Consider the following 25,203-nt stretch of genomic DNA (forward strand, 5'->3'; position numbering starts at 1 on the left):
ATTCTCAAAAATTAATAAAAATAAACTCTACCAAATATCTTTTTTAAGCGAAATATAATCTTAATGCTCATACTAGGGAAGGAAAAATAAAGGGAACTATAGACCAATATGATTAATGAATATTGATTCAAAAATTTTAAAAGAAATTCTGGTTTAAAAAAAAGACTAGTAATTTGCATGTATCCAAAATACAGTTCACTGTGATCAAGTTAGATTTTTATACCAGGGATACCAGGATGGTTCAGCATTAGGAAACAGTTAATGCAGTCATTAAAAGCAAAAACATTGAAAACTCTGATCTATGAATTGGCAAAGTATTATTTAGTTGTTGAGTTATGTCTGACTCGGCATGACCCTGTGAATTGTAGCACACCATTAGTGTCCCTGGGGTTTTCATGGCAAGGATACAGGAATGGTTTGCCATCTCCTTCTCCAGAGACAAACAGAAGTTAAGTAACTTGCTCAGGGTCATACAACTAGTGAGTGCCTGAGGCTGGATTTAAACTCAAGTCTTTCTGACTCCAGACCCAGTATATAACATTCATTTATTCTAAAAAGTATAAGCATAGAAGGACAATTTTTAAAAATACAATAAAAATCTTGTATGTAAAACCAAAAAGCCAACCTTATATGAAACAAGAGAAGCATTCTCAGGAATTGCAGAAAGAAAGCAAATGTGCCTCCTTTCCCCTGTCATGTGAAAAAAATGCTACCAGTAGCGATAAGACCAGAGAAGTAAATGCACAAAGATAAACAAAGAGGAGATACAGATATCTTTAATTACTAATGACACGGTGCTTTACTTAAATTGTGACAAGGCTTTAATAACTAACAGGATACAAAATACACCCCCAAATCAGCAATAACAAATCACAGGAGAAAATAATAGACAAGGAAGTTATCAAAAATAGCTATGAAATGGATACTATCTGTGGGAGTCAGCCTGCCAAGGCACACTCAAAACTTAACAGATACACAGGATTCCGTAAAGCAGGGGCTCTTAAACCGGTAGCCATAAACTCAGTGTCGCGTCAGGGAATTTGGGTGGGAAAAAAATTACATCTTTAGTTTTCAATAACCTCTCACTGAGATTTGGCGTTTCCTTCAATTATGAATTTAAAAAACAACAACTCTATTCTGAGAAGGGGTTTAGAGCCCTTATCTGCCTGTCAAAGGAGTCCATGGTGTAAAAAGGATTATGAAGTCCTACCTTAAAGAAATCAAGAATACCAATAGTTGGAGAGATGCTACACATTGCTGGACTGTAACAATATAATAAATTAATTTATAGATTTAATACTATACCAGTAAAACTATTAAAAGTATATTTTATAAACCTAAACAAAATCATAGTAAAATACACTTAGAAGAAGCAAAAGGACCAGAATCTCCAGGGTATAATAAAATAATAAAAAAAGGAATGAAGGGAAAATAATACTTTCAGATCTTAAATTGCACTATAAAGTATAATCTTCAATACTATTTAGTGCTGGTTAATGAAAAATAGATCAGTAGAGCAGAGTAGATCAAGAAGAAACAGATACAGGTGAATTCAATAACCCAGTGATGAGAAACCTAAAAATATAAATTATTTAGAGAAAAACTCTGTTTTTGTTAAGAGTTGCTGGGGAAACTGGAGTTTAGCAAAATAAAGTTTTAGACCAACGTCTTATTATTATCACATTAAGCTCAAAATGGGACAAAGACCTGAATAGTAAAGATATCATAAAAAATAAATGAATAAAATCCAACCCTATCAGATAGCTTTCAAGCTAAGGATTCATCAAGAATTTTTTTTTTAAATTAAATTATTTTATTTGTTTTCAGTGTTCTACAATCATTTCCATGTATCCTAGATTTTTCCCCTCTACTCCTTCCCCTCCCTCCTCACTCCCTCCCTGAGATGGCATACAATTTAACATAGATTCTACACATATATTCCTATTAAATACATTTTCACCTTAGTCATGTTGTATAGAAAAATTAAAATGAATGAGAGAAATCATAAAACAAAACTAAATACAATACAAAAGAAAATGGTCTGCTTCATTCTGCAATCAAATTCCATAGTTCTTTCTCGGGATGTTTCAATTGGGAATTTTTTAAGTCCTTGCATTGCAATGAAGTACTAAGTCTACCAGAAAAATTCCTTGCACACTGTGGTTATTGCTGTGTACAGAATTCTCCTGGTTTTGCTCCTTTCACTCAGCATCAGTTCATACAAGTCTTTTCAGGCCTCTCTGAGGTCTTCCTGTTCATAATAGTATTCCATTACATTCATATACCACAATTTATTCAGCCATTCCCCAACTGATGAGCATCCCCTTGATTTCCAGTTTTTGGCAACTACAAAGAGAGCTGCTATAAATATTTTTGTACATGTGGGACCCTTTCCCATTTTTATGATCTCTTTGGAATACAGTCCTAGAAGCGATATTGCTGGGTCCAAGGGTATGCACATTTTTGTAGCCCTTTGGGCATAATTCCAAATTGCTCTCCAGAATGGATGGATCAGCTCACAGCTCCACCAACAATGAATTAGTGTTCCAACTCTCCCACATCTTCTTCAACATTTATCATCTTCCTGCTTTGTCATCTTAGCCAATCTGAGAGGTGTGATGTGGTACCTCAGAGTTGTTTTGATTTCCATCTCTCTATAATGAATAGTGATTTAGAGCATTTTTTCATGATTATAGATATCTTTAGTTTCTTCCTCTGAAAACTGCCTGTTCATATCTTTTGACCATTATTCATCGAGAATTCTTAACCAAACAATTGATAGAGGTGATCACAAATGATAAAATTGATAATTTAGACTATTTGAAATGGAAAAGCTATTCCATGAACAATAGTGACACACCTTGGATAAGAAGGGCAGTAGTCAACTGAGGAAAATGTTTACATCAGATATCTCTGATATCCAAAATCTATAGGACACTAATATTAACGTATGAGACCAAAAACCAGCCCCATTGTATAAGTGGTCAAAACATATGAACAAGCAGTACTCAAAAGAATCACAGACTATTAACAAGCATTTAAAAGATCATGCAAAATCACAAAAATAAGAGACATCAAATTCAAAGCAATTCTTAGATTTCATCTCACCCTCAAAAAAATAGTAAAGATGATAAAATAATGCCCAAATGTCATTGTTAGAGAGTTTGTGGAAACACACTAATATATTGTTGGTAGAACTATAAAATTGGCCCAATCATTCTGAAAAGCAATTTTCAGTTGTTAAAAAAAAGTGACTAAAATATCCATACTCTTTGACTTTGCTATCCAGAGGCTTGGTACAGTACCTGGAACATAGTAGGCACTTAATAAATGTTTATTGATGGATTGACTGAGCTAGTTATACCTTCCAAGGAGGTCAGCGATAAGAAGAAAGGAACCACAGAGACCAAACTCCATAGCAGCAGATTTTGTAGTAGCAAAGAACTGGAAACAAAGACAGTGCCCATTGATTGGGGAATGACTGAACAAGTTGTGGTACAGGAGTATAATGGAATATTGCTACAATCCAGGAAAGAACGATTTTGATGAATACAGACGACTTACATGAACTTATGTGGAGTGAAGTAAGCAGAACCAGTTAAATAGTACACATAATGACTACACTGCAAATGGAAAGAAAATCAGTGAACAGAGAACCCTGAATGCTATGAATTTAGAATGACCAAGTTGGTCCCAAAGAGGAGCTATGAGAATGCATTGCTTTTCCTGCTTTAAAGAAGGTTGTGACATACTGAACTAATTTTTCTTTTTATATGTTCTTTGTTATAAGGAATTGATCACTGCAATCGGCAAAGGGGAAGACTGTATTGGAAAAGTAGATGATATAAAAGTAAAAAATCAATAAATATTAAAAGAAGACCATTTAGAATAAAATTATTTAAAATCTCAATGAATATATATACTTCTTATCTGTGAGGATGTGATAATAATCAAAGCAAAGAAATTGGGTGTCTGCTCTGCTTCTTACAATCAGAACTTAATCCTAAGGGTAGAATGACTACTGAAAACAACCACACTGATTACCTTCACTTCTGACAATTTTTATTATATCTATTTTGTGTTACGCTTATGTCTCTCTCTTTAAATATAATTTCCTAATGTGGATTTGTATTTTATTTCAGCAGTGAAGATACGGGTATATGGTTTATTAGAGAATGATAGAACATAGATAAATACGTATGGGCATATGTATTTGTTTCTCTATGCACACACACAGATCATATAGGGGTGTATATACATATGTATACATATATATGTGCATATATGCATATGTGGCCATATGTTATATATACATATGCACATAGATACATATGTATTTATTTATGTACCTATCATTCTTTAATAAATCATACTTTTTATCACATACATATGTCTATATACATCTACTCCCATATAATTTTAGTGATCTTCAAGAGATTTAAGTCTACAATACAGTTTTGATTCAGCAAACATTGTTGTCAGCATTACCTAAATAAATGGATGTTACTTTATGAATTTCTATTAAGAATTTTACTGTTGAGGTATGAACTCAGAAGAAGGGTAGATATAATTTTCTGTATTTAAAAAATGCTATATTTAAGCTAGATGTGTTTTTAAAAGTTCCCTTCTATGAAAAGTGACTTGGTCCCTGGGCAGAAGCCATGTGATGAAATTCTGGGGACTTGGAACAGTTAGTAAGCAGCTCACTCTAGGGAGATATCAGCTACTGATCAGAAGTGGAAATAGAAGGTTGGACTAAGCCAGTCAAATGGAAATATTATTTCTTTGTAACTGGAAAGAAGTCAATCACAGGACTTTCATACAGAGTAGTGGAGGGATGATAAATAGTTTTGTTGTCATTTGGCCTTTCTGCTTTGCTGGGGAACTGAGAGAAAACATCTTGAGAACTAGGAATTTGAAAGATTTAAGAAGTTATTGTCTTGTTGTGGCTGGTATGTAAGCTATTAGAAAGCAAATCTGGTGTCTTTTGCTTCATGGAATACAGACACATCTCATACATGAAGAAAAGTTCACTTTTCCAATTAAGTCATGACAACTAAATTAGCTGTCATTATCAACAAGTGGTAAATGTTTATGATTGAGAGCAGTGTGGCAAAAAGGTTAGAAAACTGGCCTTGGATTCAAGAAGACCTGAGTTCAAGTCTTGTGGCTAATATATACCTATTCACCTTGTGTGACCAGAATGAAATCACTTTACCTTTTAGTGGCCCAGTCAACTTTCTAAGACTGTGAATTACAGACAAGTTACTAATCTGTATTGATGAAAGGAGTTTTCATACTGGAAATTTCTATTCTGCTGAAATGACAGGTCTGGATTGCCCCCTCTTCCCCCAAAAAATTATGCTTAACTAATTGAATAACAGCATTTAAAATGTTTAAGAAAAATTAATTGGGAATGTGTACTAATCTATGCCCTTTACCCAGTCCCACCTATAGGAAGTCAAGGTATTTGAAACAGGAGGCCATAGGAAATACTAGCTAATGGCAGTTTTTCAGTTGGCTTATAAAGTAGTAGCAAATGTCACGGAGAGTGATATATACAGGGTGTTCAAAAAGTATTAGTGTAGTTTAAGCTTTAATAGCTATTGATAAATAAGCTAAGACTTTGGGGGCATCCTGTATATGCATGTATGTATATGTATATATATATATATATAAAACATATACATATCTATGTGTTTTTATACTTCTAGAAAATCAATGTGTATGTCTATCTATCATATACATACATCTCTAGAAAATCTATTTTTGTACAAGCCATAATCATCCTCAGTATGTTAAATTGAGGTTAAGATGAGTCACCATGGGCGACTTGTTATTGAGACATTCTAGTCCCTGACTCATTACAGGACCTTTTGCACAAAAAGATCCCATGGGCAGACAAAGCTATCACAAGCCATTTCAGGAGAATGATTCCAGAATTAGAAGTGCCAGCCTTCATGGCAGGCATTTGAAACTTAATAGGAAAGGAGAGTTTTATGCTATTACAACATAGAAAGCAAATCTGCAAACAGAAAAACCAATAAACGAATTTAGTAGCAAGTTCAAACTTGGAGACTGAGAAGAGGTGTATGGCACCTCCCTGCATCCATCTGGTGAAAATCATATAGATAAAATGTCAAATGTGGCTAGTCAAAAGCAGGATGTCCTGTTTGGTGAACAACTCAGTGGCAGCAGCAGAGGCTGGGAAAGTCCCTCATCTTCTCAGGGCCTCTTTTTCCTTATGAGGTTGGACTAAGTGATCTCTGAAGTCTTTTCCAGGTCTGACAGTCCATGATTCTACATAAGATCATATTGTGCATTTACAGCTGAAAGTGGCCTTAGATATCACCTTGTACAAATTCCTTATTTTACAAATTAGCAAAGTGAGACCCAGGGATAGTCAAAGAGCACAAATTAATTTTTAAAAAATAGATATTCTGGATTAGGAATGAGAAAGACCTAGGTTCAGGTTCCTTCTCTAACATTCACTAACTATGTGACCCTGGGGAGGACTTTAAACCTCTGAACCCCTGACAATTCTCTAAGATTTTCAATACTGGGGGAAAAATTGCTTGTTGATAGATACAGAAACTGCTAATGATTAATTTTGTTGCAATAAATTTCAAACAAACAGGTAAATAGTGAGGGGATGTTGCCAGGTTTGTCCAATAAGTTAGCTAGTAGATGAGCACCATTTAAGAAATATGAGCTAAATTTGTGTTATAAAATAGCAGTTCTCTCTGGGTCTCAGTTTCCTCATGTGTAAAATTAGGAGGCTTGAACTACAAGATCTATAGGGTCCCTCCCAACTCTAAATCCATGCGTCTATGCATTACCCTTAATGCTGTCGTGTTCCCTACAAGCAGAATAGGGAAAAATCTCCCACTTATATTTGTCATCCCCCTACTTATAAGCCTTCAGCAGAAGACTTTCACCAGCTTAGAGAAATAGGCAGTGCAATGCATCGTGTGGAGAAAATAGTTTTTCCTCCAAACCCTAGATCAGGCTAGTAAAGGCCTAAATCTACTTTCTTTACAAAGTCCATTTCAAGTGAATCAATATATTATTTCTTTGTCTCCAAAAACACAGGAAACTTAAAAGATTACAAAGGTAAAGAGCTTTCCTTTTAAGAAAAACCATGTCTTCTTGGAAGTCTTTGGATCATTGATGTATGAGCTTGTAGCACAGAAGTTCTTGGTCTGTTAGCAACACTTTCTACTGCTGTGCCAAGCTACTTTTCCCTACGCTCATCTCTGTTTTCAGTACTAGGGATGGGGTGTGACTCCGGCTGGCGGCATTGGGCAGTTTGGCAGGAAGTGAGTGGGCTGACATGTCTGTATGTCTGTGGGTGAGGCCAAAAAGCCAAGCCTGAAAATGGGTTATTAACAAGGATTTCTAGGAAAGATAGCAGAGGTTAGTTAGCCTTTTAGTAAACCAACCTGACATTTTAACTGAGTTACAAGGACATTTAGAGAAGTGAACACTTCAGTTCTGTAATGGGGAAACATTTCATTTAACCCCATAAGTAAGGGTTAAAGTAAACTAAATGTACTGATTTGAATTAATGTTTATTTTGTATCATTTAAATAATCTTCTTTTACTCCCAACTGTTTTCATTGTTTGTCTCCTGCCCTCTTTTCCTGTTGATATGTGGGGTTTTTTTCTGTTGGTCATCAAAATAAGTCCCATAAGAAATCAGGCAGGAAATAAGAAGGGCAATGAATGATGTGATTACAGCTAAAAAGATGGAACAGTCATCCTTATAGCATTTCACCCAGTTTTCAAACTGAGCCTTCTCAAGAAGAGGTCTTTGCTTTCTCAGCTTTGTTATACTTTCTATACCTGAAAATGGTGGAAGAAAGGCCTGGGGTCACAAGCTATTAGAGCTGGAGAAGGCCTTAGCTTCCAGTTTGGTGAATCCACCCCTTCATTTCACAAAAGAGGAAACAGACTCAGAGGAATGGAGCTGTTCAAGGTCACAGAGTTAATAAATTAAGGCTCTGAATTATGGTCTTAACTGTTTTTGCCACAACACATTGCTGTTCCGAGAGCTAGGTTCAAACCCCAGCTCTGACACTGAACTACTTTTTGTTGTTGTCCAGTCATTTTCAGTTGTGTTCAACTCTTCGTGACCCCATCTGGAGTTTTCTTGTATGATTTGCAGTTTCCTTCTCCAGCTCATTTTACAGATAAGGAAACTGAGACAGACAGGATGAAGTGACTTGCAGAGGGTCGCACAGCCAGCAAGTGTCTAAGACTAGATACTCATAAGTAGAAAAAAAAACACATTGTGAGATCTTATTTATATAGCCTTTTTAAAATTTTATATAGCCTATTCATTCATACATATATATATGTATAGCCTTGTGTAATATATATATATATATATATATATATGTATATATCTTTGTGTAATGGTTAGAGAGTTAGGGCTAATCACTTTTTCTCTTGGTGCCCCAGATAGCTCTCTACTCAGTCAACAATCATTTATCACTACCATGTTCTAGATATCATGTGGGGTTGGAGACACAAACAAGTGAAATGGTCCTGCTCCTCAGGCTGCTGATCTACTTCAGTGAAGGGAGTTTCCATCCCTTGAGTTCCCCCATACAAATGAACTCAGACCCTGGACAAATCAAAATTATTTACAAAGTCACACAATCCAAGAATTTTAGATTTGGAAAGGAACTTAGCAGCTGTCTAGTCCAGTCCACATCTAAAAGAACTCCCTACTATAACATCACTGACAAGTGGTTGTTTATCTAGCTTCTGCTTAAAGACCCCTAAGGAGGGGGAGCCCATCATCACCACCTCCCAAGGCAACCCCATTGGACAGTTCTAAATAAAAGTTTGGAAACTTTTCCTGGCATCAAACCTCATTATATAGAACTCTGCCCAACACTTCATCAACAACCTGTGAGACAAACCACAAACGTGGTAGCTAGGTGGCTGTGAAGTAGGTAGGGTCTGACTCAGACGTGGGATGATCTGAGTTCATATCCTCCGTTAGATACTTTACTAGCTTTGTGATCCTAGGGAAGTCCTCAATTTCTTCATCTGCAAAATGGGGGTGATAATAGCATCTCCCTCACAGGATAGTTGCAATGATCAAATGAGATATGCATATAAAGTATTTTTGCAAACCTTAAAGCATTATATATAAATGTTAGCTATTATTACAATACTCATTTTTCGGATGAGATCACTAAGAGTCAAAAAAGTTAAATGTAATTTCTACTCCTAGAAAGTATCAAAGCTAAGTCACTCAGTAAACAAAAATTTATTAAATGCTTATTATATTCTAGGTAGTGTATTGAGAACTGGGGTTACAAAGAAAGACAAAAAATCGAGTCCCTACCCTCAACATGTGTCTTTCCAGCTCCCTTCCCCATCCTGCTGTCCCTTTCATAGTATCTCCTTCTGTCTGGGTCTTCGATTGCTTGATCTACCTATTCACCTTGAATATTAAAATAAAATAAACAGAAATTATTTCACTCAATACCTTGTGTATAAGGAGATGTGGGGATCCAGTGCATAGTAAAATGGTTGGTGCATGGGAGATGCTCATCAGCTGATTGATTGAATCAAATGTGTGGGAAAGCCTTTGTTCTTAAGTCCCTCATAGTTTGATTGCTACTTCTACATGGAAAGTTAATTTACCAGACCTATACCCCCAAAGAAATCAAAAAAGGAGAAAGCAGTCCTAGATGTACAGAAATGTTTCTATCAACCCTTTATATGTAGTGGCAAAGAACTGGAAACTAAGGGGAGGTGTCCATCAGCTGAACATATTATGGTATATGACTGTAATGGAATGGGATGTGGTTTCATAGAGATATGAGAAGTCTTATATGAATGAATTCAGAGTGAAGGAAGCAGAACCAGAAAAATAGTTTATATTTTAATAGCAACATCGTTTAAAAAATTTTTTTGAGAACCTTAAGAACCCTGATCAATCCAATAATCAGTTGTGATTCCAGAGGATTGATACTGCTGTATGCCAACCACCTTCAGATAAAAAAGTGATAAACCCAGGGTTCAGAATGAGACATCTCTTTTTGGACATGACCAATATAAGAAGTTGTTTTGCCTAACTGTGCATATTTGTTAGAAGAGTTTTTCCCCCCCCAGTGGGGAGGGAAAAGAGGAGAAAAAAATGTTTGATTAAAGAGAGTTAACTAGCAAAGTAATGTGAGTGTTAAATGAGTGGTCCAAAGAGTAAATGAAAATTCTTTTATCAGGTAAGGTGTGCTGGGAAGGGAGGAATCAAGTATGGTAATAGTCATATTTTCTCTTCTGTCAGAGTCATTTAAAAACATGATATGAATATAAGCAACGCTATACAAAATTGAATTAGAGGCTGAGGAGTTTTTTGTCTTTTTCTTTTTTAAGCTCGCTAAGGCTTGTATTTGGATTTCCTGCATTCTGCTTAATCTACTTCTCTGTCTCTTTCCAAAGAAAGATTCAGAAAATCCCACAAGGGAGTCTCCTATTGTGGTTCTGGGCCAGGAAATGTTTCTGGGCAATGATGTAGAAGAATTGGTACTAGAGAAGTTCTAAAGAGAAAGGAATAAGGAAAGAGGCATGGATTTATTAGAGGAACAGTTTTAGACCCAAATGTACCATTAAGAAAAACAAAACATTGCTTGAGAAGCTCAACGGGAGGGAAAATATAGGTAGAAATACTAGAAGAGATTGAATCTTATGCCAAAAGGGGATCTTGGCAGAAAATATAAAAGAATTGTAGTACAACTAAGCCTGTGGTTAAGAAAATATTCTATTTCTGAGTGTCTGTTCACTTCTCATATGCTATCTAGCATGTGAAGGACCTAAGGACAGGAATAGGTTGGCAACAGGCTGCAGGACCATTAGCTGGCTGGTAGGATGCAATTGCAGCTTTTTGTGGCTAGCTAGCCCAATAAAGACACAACTATTTTGGAGAACAGAGGTAGAGAGAAGGCCTGATTAATCAGACAAGAATTTAGTGAATATCTATCACAGTGGTGGAGAGCCTCCTGCCACATGTGATCCTCTAAGTCCTCACATTTGGCCCTTTGACTGAATCCAAGCTTCACGGAACAAATCCCCTTAGTAAATGGATTTGTTCTATAAAACTTGAACTCATTCAAAAGGCTGCACCCAAGGACTTAGAAGACCACATGTGGCCTCCAGGCTGCAGGTTCCCTACCCCTGGTCTATCATGTATGTGTCTATGTATCTGGCCCCCTGGCCTCTTGATACATCAGACCTTTTTGCAGTATTTAGGGTTGGTGTGGCCTGCCCTTCCTCCTTCCTTTAGCCACAGTAAACTCAAAGCCTAGTTAATAACTAGGCGGTATGGCATAAATGAAAGGACACATGCCCTAGGAAGACAGATGACCTGAGTTTGAGACCTAACTCTGATACTACCTGTTACCCCAGACAGAATAAATTGGGTAAAATTAATACTTTTACTACCTCCCTCACAAGGTTGTTGTGAAGAAAACACGTATAAGCCTGAAAGCAGTGTATAAATGTGGACTATTATTATATCTTTTACATAGGATTCTCTCTTGATGAATTTAGCTGATTTTCATCAGATGGATAATGGGAAATTTTGCAGCTAGTGGCTAGTGACGGAAATCGATGAATGTATTTTGAGATTTAATCTAAAAATTCTTTGTTTTAACTATTTCAGACTGATGTAATGCACCAAAACATATATGATTATATTCATGTGGACGACCGCCAAGATTTCTGCAGACAGCTTCACTGGGCCATGAATCCTCCCCAGATGGTTTTTGGGCAGCCGTTACAGTCAGAAACAGGTGGGTCAGCACCACTAGGTGGAAAAATCCACTTGTGCTGGAAAGTCCAAACCAATGTTGCTGAAACTCTTTGCCAACCTCAGTTTGGCCTCATTTTATTCTCCTAACTGAAACAAAGTACCAGTCTAGATTGGGATCTTGATGAGAGAGAGAGAGAGTGCTCCATTGTCTCCTGGGGATGGAGCTGATGATTATCTATCTTTCCTGTGATTGAATATGGAACTGCTGCAGCCAGGAGTAATTGAGCATACCTGTTCACGATCCAAGGCCTAAGAATCTTGCAGCCTCTAAAACTGGGGGCTGGGGGGGCGGGGAGGAAGAACCTTGTTCTTCCAGGATGCTTCCATGATGTCCAATTAACTTTGCAAGTTGCCCAATTAACTTGATAAGTTGTCTCTATAGAATCTGTCTTTTATGGCAGCATGGTGAACATGGTCTAGGGCTGTAACAATAGGGGCTTAGAGTCTAGTAAGGAAATGCACACAAATATGTGAGTACAAGTAACTATATTGGAAACCACTGAATTACATATTCTACCCCATACACCACTATGTTATTCCATACGTAGGGATAAATTTTTGTTGCAGGTTGAGCAGTGTTCCCAAAGAGTTTAGAATGTGAAGGTGTTTCAAAAGAAACATGACCAGGCTTGGATGTTTCTTCTCAAATACCCATGTTCTCCCTTTTGCTCTAGGTTAACAATCTCTGTCTTGAGAGGCAGTGTGGAATACTGGATAGAGTCCTGGATTTGGAGTCAAGAAGTATAGTTAGTCATTTTTAGTCGTTTTACAGTCATGTCCTACTCTACATGACTCATTTAGGATTTTCTTGGCAAAGATAATGGGGTAGTTTGCCATTTCCTTCTCTGACTCAGATTACAGATGAGGAAACTGAGGTAAACAGGATTAAGTGACTTGCCCAGGGTCACATAGCTAGTTAGTATATGAAGCTTGATTTGAATTCAGGTTTTCCTGACTTCTCATCTCCAAGCTATGCACTCTATCCACTGTATCACCTTGCTGCTTTGAAGTCAGGAAAACCTAGGTTCATATTCTGACTCCTATCTACTACCTGTGTCAGTCTGGGCAAGTTTCTAAACCTTTCTGTGCCTCAGTTTCCTTATTAGTAGAATCAAGGGTTTGGACTTGATGTCCTCGGAGATCCTTGTCAGCCCTCAGTCTGTAATCTCTGTCACTCTATACCATCTCATTTCTTTTCTCCCTCTTCATACATGTTATCTTATTCCTTTTGTGTTATCCCAGGACATCAGCTGTTTGTTTAGTTTCTTTGTCCAGTTGTCATCTCTGAGTAGTTGGAATACTCCCTCTACTTCTTTCTATCTATTTGTTCAACAGACTATGATACTTGACTTCTCTTTTTCAAATTCACTTGCAAAATTTGGTTTTTTTTTTCCTGGAAACTTTTTTTCCCTAAAAAGAGCTATTCATAGATTGCATTCACAGATGCTTAGAGACCATTGTGACTGCATATGACAGTTTTCTGGTGTAAAATCACTATTTACTTTCTGCCTTTCTCACCTGAGATAATAACTTTCTTAGGCAACACCTATTTATTTTGATAGAAGGGACCTTTAAGATATGTGAAATAAAAATGGTGAAAAACATTGCTAAGATCTGTGAAGCTCTTTCTCATTCACTACCATGAATTTACTCATTCATTACTATGTATTCTAACATGACATTTTCTGTGTGTGCAGCACTATGGTAGATGATCTGGGGGAATATATAGCAAACAGACATGCTGTCAAGTCTTGGAGATGACACTGTACTTGGGGAGGCAAGATAGACCTTTAGTGTTGGATGCAACCTTAGAAGTCATCCAGCCCAACACTGTCACTGAACAGATAAAGGAAACTGCAGTAGCTCCCCTAAGGTCACACTAAAAGTTACAGAATGGGAAATTCGGGACTCTAGGCCAAGTTACCTGATTCCCAAGGGTTCTGTCCACTCTCCTCCATTGATCTCATGATATACATAAGTACCTTGAGAACAAGATAATTCAGAGGAAGGAAAAGATCAGATGGAGGATGGTTTGTTTGGAAAGACTTCAAGGAGAAAGTGGTTCTTGAAGGAAATTCTGACTTTGGACTGGCAGAAAGAAAGGTTAAGGGCATATGAGGTGTGACCATCCTTAGTATTTTACCAGTGGAGAAACTAAGGCATACACAGAGAGCTAAGTAATTTGTTCTAAGTCAGGCAGAAACTGAAAGGCTCATTTTGAATTTTCTACTTAGGGATTTGAACCTATAGATGAGAAAGCCTGTCACCTCACCAGAATCCCAAAATGCAATACAGTAACATACACAAAGTGATTATAAACTGTTAGGGAAAAACACAATCGAAACTAGGTGGAGTAGTAGCAGCTTTTTTAATGTTAGGTATTCCTTTTAGACAAGACAAATTTTGCAAGTTTCATATTTGAAGAAAAATAAAATCCAAATCATGATCTTTTACTTTTCTTTTGTTCATCTATCCATATTTTTACCTGGAAATTGTTAGACATAGTTTGTCCTCCATTGTCATTGGCAGGAGAAGAATACATACTTGATAAGCTACTTAAAGCACAAGAATGTGACAGTATGTCAGCAGAATACTCTGCCTTCTTAACCCGATGTTTCATCTGCCGAGTTCGCTGCCTGCTGGACAGCACTTCTGGTTTTCTGGTAAGTAAAATTTGTTAAGGAGAAAAAAAATTGTATCTGAACAGCATTCCAATGACTGATCTTCCTAAGTGATCTGAAAACAATATGGGGAATGACGAAGAGAATAGGAATAGAAAAGGAAGCAGATTATATGACCTTTTTGACAAATTCAAAAAAGGGAATCTGTGATTTGGTTTATATAAAGAATTAGCCATGAGCAACTTCAAATATGCAAATTTCAATCCTTCTGTGACATAGTAGATAAACCCTAAGTTGATACCCAAGGTACATAAAATTTAAGTGATTTGCCCATGGTCAAACATCTAGAATCTACCCAATACTGGATCTGAACCCAGGCTTTCCTAATGTCAGTCCCAGCACTCTTTCCATTGTATTTCATCTTTTTTACTTTAAATAATGCTTATTAGTCTGTGATCCTAATTATACTTAGTTTTAGGCTTTTGTATGTATATAGATTTGTATTAAAAGTATCCCTTTCTCCTTCAGGGTCCACTAAATGCTTCCTGTCCAAAAAAGCATTTAATTAAGATGGGCATTATCTTATTATCTATTTGTTAGTATCACCACATAGTGCCTATAATCTAACCATCTTGAAGAGCACACGTAATGAATATGAATAGTACAATTCTTTATTCATAACAGCCAATCAGTAAATAATAATGAATGAATGAATGAAAAAAATGTGTTTTATTCATAAAGTGACAGGTCATCAAATACCACCACTGAACAAGACAGCCTTGATTATATGGTGGTAAAGGATAGGAATAGACACTAGCTCTGTGAATTCAGTGAAATGAGGAAATCTCAGTTGGGCAAACTCTGTCAACACAGACTGACACTTTCTCTTCGATGGATAGTCCTAGAAAACTACCTAGAGCCCTGAAAGGGGACTTGACTTGTCCTGGGTCACACAGCTATTATGGGTCAGGTGTGGGAAATGAATCTAGATCCTCCTGCCTTTGAGACAAGCTTTCAATGGTAGTATACAGTGGTAATGGAAAATGTTGGGAATCCTTCCATAGATTACTTGTAATACATCTTCAGGGTTGATTGTGTTTCTGTTTAAAATACAATATGTGCGGTTTTTTTTTAACTATACTTCCCCCATCCTACAGAGGAAAGCATCCTGACCAATAACTTCATGTCTCTACCTGCCAGGAAACAAGGAAGAAGAAAAATCTGTCAGTTACTGCTGGTATAAATAGCCAAAACCACCAATGTGTTTCTCAGACTTTTCATTTCTCTCAAGTTTGCAACATGACCATTTGGAAGTGTATTTGTTAATATTTTGCTTAAATTATGTTAGTTCTTATTTACATAATAAAGAAAGGTTTCCAAGGCACTTTGCTTACAACCTCGTAAGGTACATAAGGCAAAGTTTATTGACTCCATTTTACAAGTGAAATTGTTGTTCCGAGGAGCTAAGTGACTTACTTGCCCAAGTTCATTCAGCTGGTCAGGGTCAGAGCCAGGATTTCCATCTAGCTCCCCAGACTCCAAGAGCAGCTCTCTTTCCCTCAGACCTCAGCATCTGCTCTTGACTCCCAGAAGAAAAGTCCTTGGCCTCTAGACATCAGGCACCTGGAATTCCGTACTTAACTCCACTACCAACAGTAAAGTACCAAAGCTTTTGGTGATGTAAGAGGCTAAGAGACTCTGGGATACTTCAGTGAAAGTCCTTGTATACATGAAAAGGATGATTAATGTTTTAACAGTCTGGGGTGCACATGCTAGACCATCATAATGGACTCTATGAAGAACCCAATAGTATATTTAAGATAATGCTTTCATATTTCATATAAGTGCCAGACACTCAAAAGGGTACCAATAATATAGCATGCTTTGTTTTATTTCATTTAATAGCTAAGATTCGATTGAGCCAGTGCATGGCATTATGTTGTAGGACTGCTTCTTTTTCTGAGATGCGTCCTATCTTTTCATGACTACATTTATGGAGAATTAAATTAATATTTTTTCTCCCTATTCTATGTACTCTTGGAGACCTGAATTCAATCACGACACTAGAGAACTGAGATTTTAAAAGTGAGAGTAGCCAAAAAAAGAAAGGGACATGGAGAAGCGTTTAGTTTATATCAGTTTTTAAATAGAAGAAAGAAGCAAATTCTTCACATGTGAATGATAAGTAACTAAAAAAATAAAGTACATGGAGATTACTAGGATGTAGGGGGAATGGCTTAAAAATAAACTTGGCAGCCAAAAAACCTATGTCATAAAATGTCCAAGATTCCCAGATACTGGAGAGTAAGAGTGAAGCTGAGATGTACTGATGACGTTTCCAGATACTTATAGAGGTAATATACATAATAAAGCATCAAACAAGAAAGCGGATGTAGGGATTTGAGTTAGTACAGAGACTGCACTTAACCTTAATTTCAAAAAGATGTTGTTTGCAATGGTCTGGTGAAGTTCTAGGAAGACTAAAATCTTCTCTAGGGAGAGAAGGAAAATGAGAAAGAGGTAGATTGAGGACACAGTGAGAAGATGATGCTTAGGATTCTGAGAGCATGATCTCTCATGTCTTCTGAAGAAAACTCTTCATCTGAAAATATATCTTACTTTCTCAAACTTCTTTTTGGTTGCTGTTGGCAAGAAGAGATGTGATGGGATCTGTATGCTCTTTACAAAAGGAGATCTGTTTGTGGCCATGATGCCTTTGCTAAGGTAGTTTCTCTGCATTAGCAAGGAAACTCCAATGAGAGAATCATAGACTGGGAGAAAGAAGGATCCTTAGAAGTCATCTGGTCCTACTCCCTTATTTGACAACTGATGAAACTGAAGCCCAGAGATTTGAAGTGACTTGCTCAAGGTCATACAAGAAGTGGCAGAGTCAGTTTTTGAACCTGTCCTCCAATTCCAGATCCATCACACTTTCCATCGTGCCATCTTAACATCTCCAATCTTCTGTGGCTGTTAGGGTCTAGTCACTAAAGGATAACAGTAGCTGGAAAAGAGCTCAGATTTGTATCTGTACTCCTAGGGTATACTTTCTTGGTAGAAAGGAATGAAAGAGTTGCCAATATCTGGAGACCATCTCTTTGATCAGCACCGTATTCATTCTTATCCACTCAAACTGAGGTTCCTTGCTGTATCTCACCCAGAGTTGGCTTAATAATAAAATCCTTTAAGTTGCAGTTTACTCTAATTATGACTCAATGCAACATAATACACTAGTGATTCAGGGGGTTTCACAGTTCTTGCCTTACCACTAATGTTTGCTCTCTGACTAAGGCAGTTGTGTTGGTCTTCTTTTCTTGAAGTATGCCTATGCAGGCTTTTTTTGCTTATTTCTTTGGGGACATTTAATTAAAAAGCTACGTTATTTTCAGTTCAGGAAGAAGTGAATCTGCTACTTTGAAAACTAAAAAGAAATGGGGCTAGGTTGGTTCTGGATAGAGTACTTTGTTTTTTTAACTAGTGCATCTTTTTAGAATTTATTCATCACAGAATAGAATATCTTCTCTCTATCATATGGATCTAACATGAGCCATTATATAAAATATCACTGCGAAGCACACTAAAGATATTGATTATTTTAACATAGCCCCATTGCTCTTAGCAGTGTCTATCCCACTATTGGTCAGAATGTTTTCCTTTGCAAGATGGTGGGCAGAGAGAACTAAAAAGACAAATTAGAATGACTGAAATTAGTAATAAAATATGGTTCTCTTTGTTCACTTGTCCTGCGTCTAGTCCTCCCCATGCTTTCTCTTTAAGCCACAGCATTAGAATGAAACAGGTCAGACTTCTATAAACCAAGAAGGAAGGAGGTTGAGCTCTTTATACCAGCAGGTGATTGACAGTCTTTTTTTGCCTTCATGCTTCCTGGTAGGTGGAAACATAACACTATTGGTCAGAGGGAAGAGGATGACAATGGCATCCAATTATTGGTAAGTTGTTTTTCTTTTTGTAGCACAGAGGAGACAGAAAGAGAAAAAGAAACAAAGGAATGGTGAATTCTATTCATTAGTGCTTTATAGCACGGAGGTGGGGAGAATTCCAGGAATAGGAATGATTTTAGCAGAAAGACATACCTTCACAGCATACAGGTTGCAATTTATTTTACTATCTAAGCCTGCCTCATAAAACTTCATCTGTAGGACTTTCTTAATTACCATAATATAAGCACTTTTAAGGTTATTTCTTAAAGCTCTTTAGTTAACAGTGTTATCCTGAAAAATTACATCATTTGGAAATTAAAATCAGATAAATCCTAGTACTTCCCCACCCATAGATATTTACTGAATGCTTACTAATTTTATGGTATTATGGGGAATCTAGAAAAGCCTAAAATACAGTTTCTTACTTAAGATAGTTTTCAAGAGTCAGCAAATTATGCCCTGAGGGCCAAATATGATTTACTGACTGCCTGCTTTTATATAGCCTTCAGACTAAGAATGATTTTTACACTTTTACATATAATAAAATGTTATTTAACAGTTTTGGAACTGTACAAATACAGGCAGTGGGCATCCATTCTCTAGGTTGGATTTGGCCTGAGGGCCAAATCTGGCCTATTACCTGCTTTTATATATCCTCGAGGCTAAGAGTGGTTTTTACACTTATAATAAAATTTTATTGAACAGTTCTGGGGCTATACAAATGCAGGCAGTGGGCATCCATTCTCTGGGTTGGATTTGGCCTGAGGGTCAAATCTGGTTTAGGGTGTAATTGTAATGATAAGACCCATACATAAGAAGAGACTAGATGTTGCCTTGGTTTGCTAATTATGTAGCAAATGAGTAACATAAATGGTCTGTGCCATATAGAAGGTAGGTTCGTGGAGGAGATGAAGAAAACGTAATCCAGTTAGGAAGAAAAATAAATTTAAAGAAAATATGGAAGCAAAAAGTACATGATATATTTTAAGCTAGACAAGTTCCCTTTGAACTTGACTAGTTTGCCTGGAGAAGGTCTTTCATGTTGGAGCAATCCACCAATAGTGAATTGATTGAATTCTCTTCTGTATTAGAGGCCCTGGAGGGATACATAAGAAATATAAGATATGGTTCCTAGCCTCAAGGAATTTACAAATGTGATCCATAAGAAACAAATAGAGAGCCATAAAACCCCACACTAGGTAGCTCTGATTAGCACTGTGATTTCAGTGAAAAGAACACCAGGTTCAAATTCTGAAGACTCAAGTTACCACCTCTGTGACCTTGGAGAAAGCTCTTTACCTCTCTGGGCCTCAGTTTCCTCATCTGTAAAGTGAGACCTGTGGGGACTCTTCAGGTTCTAAGTCTATGATTCCAAGTACTGATGTCCTCAGAGTTGGGCATCCACTCAGGCTGGGGTGGTCAGAGAGAATACATCTTCATAGAGGAGGTGAGAACTTAGCTGAACCCGGAAGGAGGCTGTGGATGAGGAAAGGGGGAAAGGGACGTCTTTCCAGGTGGGTGCAACAGCACAAAACAGTGGTAGCAACCAGCATGGCGTGTGTGGGAGACTGAAGAGGTGTAGAGTCCTCCATTTTGGAGAGTAGTAGGAAGTAAGGTTGGATAAAGAAGATGGGATCAGATTATAGGAAGCTTTCCACAGTCAAATAGAATTTGGACTTCAACTGGAAAAAAGAAAATGGGGAACAGTTGTAGCTTTCATCATTTTATCACGATGAAACTAGGGATTTAGTAGATAGATTGATCTAGCTGTGGTGATGCAGCCAGGTATAATGGTCTAGTCTTAAAGTAAAGAAGACCTCAAAGTTCATACTGACTGACTCTATAACCATGGGGCAAGTCATGGTCCTATGACCTTATGAACTTAACTTCAACCCAGGCACCTCTCCAAGTCTGTAATTACAGATAAATTACTGCTGTAATACCTGATCTCTAATCTCACCTCACCAGCTACCTACTGGACATCTTAAAGCAGATGTCTTGTATTGTCTGAAACAGAACTCATTACCTTTTCTCCCAAGACTTCCACTCTTTCTAGCTTTCATATTACTGTTGAGGGCGCACTGTCCTCCTACTCACTTAAACTCACAACCCTCAATATCATCCTCAACTCTTCCCTTGGACTCACCCAACATGTTGCCAAATCTTCTACCTTTGTTTCTGCCTTCACAACATCTTCTGCATATGTCCCCTTCTCTTTATTGATAATTATTACCCTAATACAGGCCCTCTTCCCCTCATACCTAGACTATGGCAATAGCCTTCTGATTAGCTTTTCCTCCGTTCTCCACTCCCACCAAAAAGATATGAATGGAAGCAAAGGGAAAGTGTCATTTGTAATAGCATTTAATAACAAATGTTACAGTACAATCTGGTAAGAAATATGTGGTTTTCCTTTATCATTTAACGCTATCCAGGATCCTCTCTTTGCTGAAGGCACTAACTCACATTGAAAGGCCAGGCTTTTGAGCTGTACTCTCCTTGCATTTTGTTTGAGGATTTTTCAATTGGTTGGTTAATCACTCCAAATCTGGTTGCACGTACCATGTTGTAAAAGAAAAACAACAGCAGCACTTGATCGAGTTCTCATTTTGGGTTTCTTCTTATCTAGCTGTATGACCTTGGGCAAATCACTTCACCTGTCCTATCCTCAGTTTCTTTATCTGTAAAATAAAGTGGGACTAAATGATTTCTAAGGTCCCTTTAGACTGTAGCTGTCTAGGTTTCTAAGGTAAGATCACAAGTATAGGTATAGTGTCATAAATGGTAAAAGCTAAAACAACATAAAAGATGGATAGATCTTTCTATTTTGAATTGATTGTAATTGACTCCAGTAGTTAATCGACAGTCAATTCCACAAACATTTGCTGAAGTACCTTCTATATGGAAGGCGTTGTGCAATGGATTGGGGATACAAAAATGAATTGAAACTTTCATTGCCCTTAAGAAGTTTGTGATCTAACTAGGGGAGTAAAGCATGTGATATAAAGTGAAATTGCAGAAGTACAAAGTATAACTATCAAAGAAGGGAGAGGAACAACTTCTGAACTGGGTTGTGGAAACTAGTCAAGATTAACACTACCAGAGAAGAGAAAGGAGGAACATTCCCCTACCCCACAACAGGTCCAGACACAGGCATATGTAAAAGGGCAGAGGTAGGAACTTACAAAAATGCTTATGGTAAATGGGCAATACACTTAGTTGGGCTGGGATCAGGACAAATTGAAGGGATGGCATGGAAAAATTAGGTAAGTAGATTGTAGCCAAGTTGTGGAAGGCCTTGAATGCCAAGAAAGTTGTACTCTTTTGAATTCCAGGTTCATTAAGCTAATACATTTCTCAAATGTCTACTGATCAAGAAAAAAAAAATATATTTGCACCTGTAAGGCAACAGTTTCCAATTGGTCTGAAACTGCTTCCATTTGCTTGGTCAACACTTCTGCTTCAATCAAGAATTAGAAGGAATGGTACTGAGAAAAATGGTACTACACGCCTCCCTCAGCCACACATGCCAGACATCAGCATCTGTCTTCCTCTCTGTAGGGTCCAGGCTTTCCACACAGCCATGCTATTTCAGCAGGAGCTGCTGTGGCCTTGAGCTAGCTTCATTCCCTCTCTTTTTCCTGTACACATCTTGTTTGTACATAAATGCTCACATTGTCTTCTCTGGCTTTGGGTACCTGACTTTTGTCCTCCTGTCTGCTTTGCCCTCTCGTTTTGGTTGCTTCTCATGCCCAGGTTCCTGTTTGTTACTTGGACCCTTGGCCACCTACCTTGCAGTGCCAAACGGTTTTTCTCTCCCCCTTGCTCATCTGTCTGGCACTGAACCAGCTGCTTCCTCTGACTATTGATGGTTGAATATGCCCTCACTCTAACTTTGCCTGAGTTCTGGCCTTTACCTTTGATACCTGGATGATTGCTCACCTGGTTCCAGGCCTTAGGCTCCATTCAGCTTATCCTGACTTCCTGGCTTGTCCCTAGCTCTCTCAGACTTGGCTTCTCTTCTTTCATCCCAGTGACTCAGTGCCACCCACAGTCCAAGCCCTTACACAAGTTAAAATCATCTCATTTAGTTTGGATGAGTGTTTGGGAGTGGGGGCATTATACATGTGTGTATATATACAGACATACCTATACATATATCTTATGTATAGATTTGTGTGTTGTGTGTGTGTTATCTCCCTCATCAGACCATGAACTCCTTGAGAGCAGAGATTATCTTTTGCCTTTCTTTACCTCCTCTGGTGCTTAATGTAGTGCCTAGCACATAGTAGACACTTAATAAAATACTTGTTAACTTAATTTCTCTGCCTCAGGTTCCTGACCTTCAAAATGAGGGGGTTGAACTTAATGATCTCATCCACTTTTATGTATATGATCCTGTAAGTGGTAGAGAGAGTCCTTATCAAGTCATTAACCTAAATAGCAGGAGATATACAGATGCACATCTCTTTGTAAGTTGAAAGCATTAATGTCATCCTTAGCATCTGTGAAATCATCCACTGTGTATCACAAAAACTGCATAGTCCTAGTAAAACAGACTTGGTTTAAGATTGTTTCTTGGTTGAACATATTGCCAATATCCTTTTCCTGTGGATCTGGGGGCAGGGATGAGCTTCCTTTCCTTTCCATTCTCTGTTTAAAGGTAACAAGAAATTTAACAAAAAAATTGCTTAGGAATAGAGCACCGAGCATAGAGTTAGAAAGATGTGAGTTCAAATTTGGCCTCAGACACTTATTACCTGTGACACAGCTACAACCCAAAGAGTTGTACAAGATGGAACAATGACAACGTATTTAACCAGCTATTTAATATTAACCATCATGTGCTTTGAATCAGCCTTGTAATGATCTCCATATTGGATGCTGCCTGACCATTTCTTTATTTCTTTCCTATATAATAGACAATGCAGTTTCAAGGAAAGCTCAAGTTTCTATTTGGACAAAAGAAAAAGACGCCATCAGGAACACTCCTGCCTCCACAACTTTCATTGTTTTGTGTGGTGGTACCAATCCTCCTCCCTTCTGTGACAGAAATGAAAATGAAAAATGTGCTTCTGAGAGCCAAGCAGAAAGCTGATACGGCAGCCTCCACAGATGCCAAGTAAATGCCAATTTCCTCTTTATTAGTATCAACAGCAGTAAATAACAATTATGCATTGAAATATGTAGAAGAATGCATTTCTAATGGCCCTGTTAACAAATGTTTTCACCTGTTAACATAATTTTCAGTGTCTCTCAAGATTTGGGGAATATCCCTTTCTCATTTTCAACAGGAAATCAAAAAGATAAATTTGAGTAGTTGTGAGTTGAATAAATTACATAAACTGGTAGGTAGAAAACAATCAGCACTCTATGTTTAGCTCAAGACTGTCAGAGACTTGAATTATTATTTAATAAGCAGTTTTGTTCATAGAGATTCTGTGGCCAACAATTTTCCCTTCTATTCATAGAACACTGCCTAGAGAAATACTCAGTTCATATTTTAAAAAAAAGATGAAGAAATTCTGCAACAATAAAAAAGACAGAAGTAGTTTTAAGTTGTGATCTTCTGTTACAGTGGTCTCAAACCCAGATAGAAATGGGGGCCACTAATCTGTATATAAGGATCCCTGAAGACTACATATTAACCAAATTTTAAGCTGTTTGCTATGTTTTATTGTACTTTTACTTAATTTTGTCAAATATTTCCCAATTACAGTTTGATCTTGTTACAGCAGCTCTTAGGAAGTGTGCCATGGGCTGCATGTAGGATTCTTGTTTTTCAGTCGTTTCAGTCATGTCCAACTCTTTATGACCCCATTTGGGGTTTTCTTGGCAAAGATACTGGAGTGGTTTGCCATTTCCTTTTCCATCTCATTTTGTAGATGAGCAACTGAGGCAAACAGGATTAAGTGACTTGCCTGAGATCACACAGCTAGTAAGTGTTTGAGGTCAGATTTGAACTCATGAAGATGAGTCTTCCCTGATTCCACGCCCAGCTCTCTATCCTCATTTCTAATATTTAATCTAAAGGGCATGATAGTAGACCGACCTATCCTTGGGAAGAGCTGTTCAAAAGTGCTGAATTCTCAGAGGGTTAAAGATACTCCCAAATTACTGAAACCATCGTGCAGTTCATGAGAGACAAAGAACACGAGCAAAAGCAGTCTTCTGATAATACTAATCCTCATTTTCTATAATACAATAGAGACCTCAGTGCTGGTGATTCCACTTTTAACAAAAAACAAACAGTTCACTGCTTTTGTGCTTCAAAGTCTGGTACAAAAGCATTGCTTCTGATATGTAGAAGACACTGGGTCTGGTTAGATTTATCTACTTACCGAAGGGGTAGCTAGTTGGCACAGCAGATGGAGTGCTGGAGTTAGGAAGACTGTCAAGAAGACTCATCTTCCTGCATTCAAGTCTGGCCTCAGACACTTTACTAGCTGTGTGACCCTGGGCAAGTCACTTAGCCCTGTTTGTCTCAGTTTCTTCATCTGTAAAATGAGCTGGAGGAGGAAATGGCAAATCGTTCCAGTATCTTTGCCAAGAAAACCTCAAATAGGGTCATGACGAGGCCGGTAAAATTGGAAAAAACAGAACAAAACAACTGAACCTAGTTCACCTAGTCCTAGTCCCATCCCTAAGTGCAATGACCTTCCTCATTCTTTGCACTTTTCTCTAGTGCTAGTATCCCTCCCTCAGTACTGTCTTTTCAACCCAACACATGCTACTTTGCAAAACTATTTTGTTGTAAGGAATAATCTTGGGGGACAAGTGTTTTTCAAGCCAGAAAATCGTAAATATACAG

The 25,203-nt window shown here is 37.6% G+C and overlaps 1 protein-coding gene across 2 annotated transcripts in view; it reads left to right on the plus strand.

The window, feature by feature from the left end:
- The window catches only part of AHRR (aryl hydrocarbon receptor repressor), a 253,907-nt gene that overhangs the window by 205,405 nt on the left and 23,299 nt on the right, over positions 1 to 25,203 (plus strand). For both annotated transcript variants that reach the window (XM_072605304.1, XM_072605305.1), the window contains exons 6-8: positions 11,681 to 11,810; positions 14,360 to 14,493; positions 23,315 to 23,514. In XM_072605304.1, the coding sequence (XP_072461405.1) occupies positions 11,681 to 11,810; positions 14,360 to 14,493; positions 23,315 to 23,514 (464 nt within the window). The remainder of the gene's footprint in view (positions 1 to 11,680; positions 11,811 to 14,359; positions 14,494 to 23,314; positions 23,515 to 25,203) is intronic.

This window comes from Notamacropus eugenii, chromosome 4 (assembly GCF_028372415.1).
Source record: "Notamacropus eugenii isolate mMacEug1 chromosome 4, mMacEug1.pri_v2, whole genome shotgun sequence".
Taxonomy (NCBI): domain Eukaryota; kingdom Metazoa; phylum Chordata; class Mammalia; order Diprotodontia; family Macropodidae; genus Notamacropus; species Notamacropus eugenii.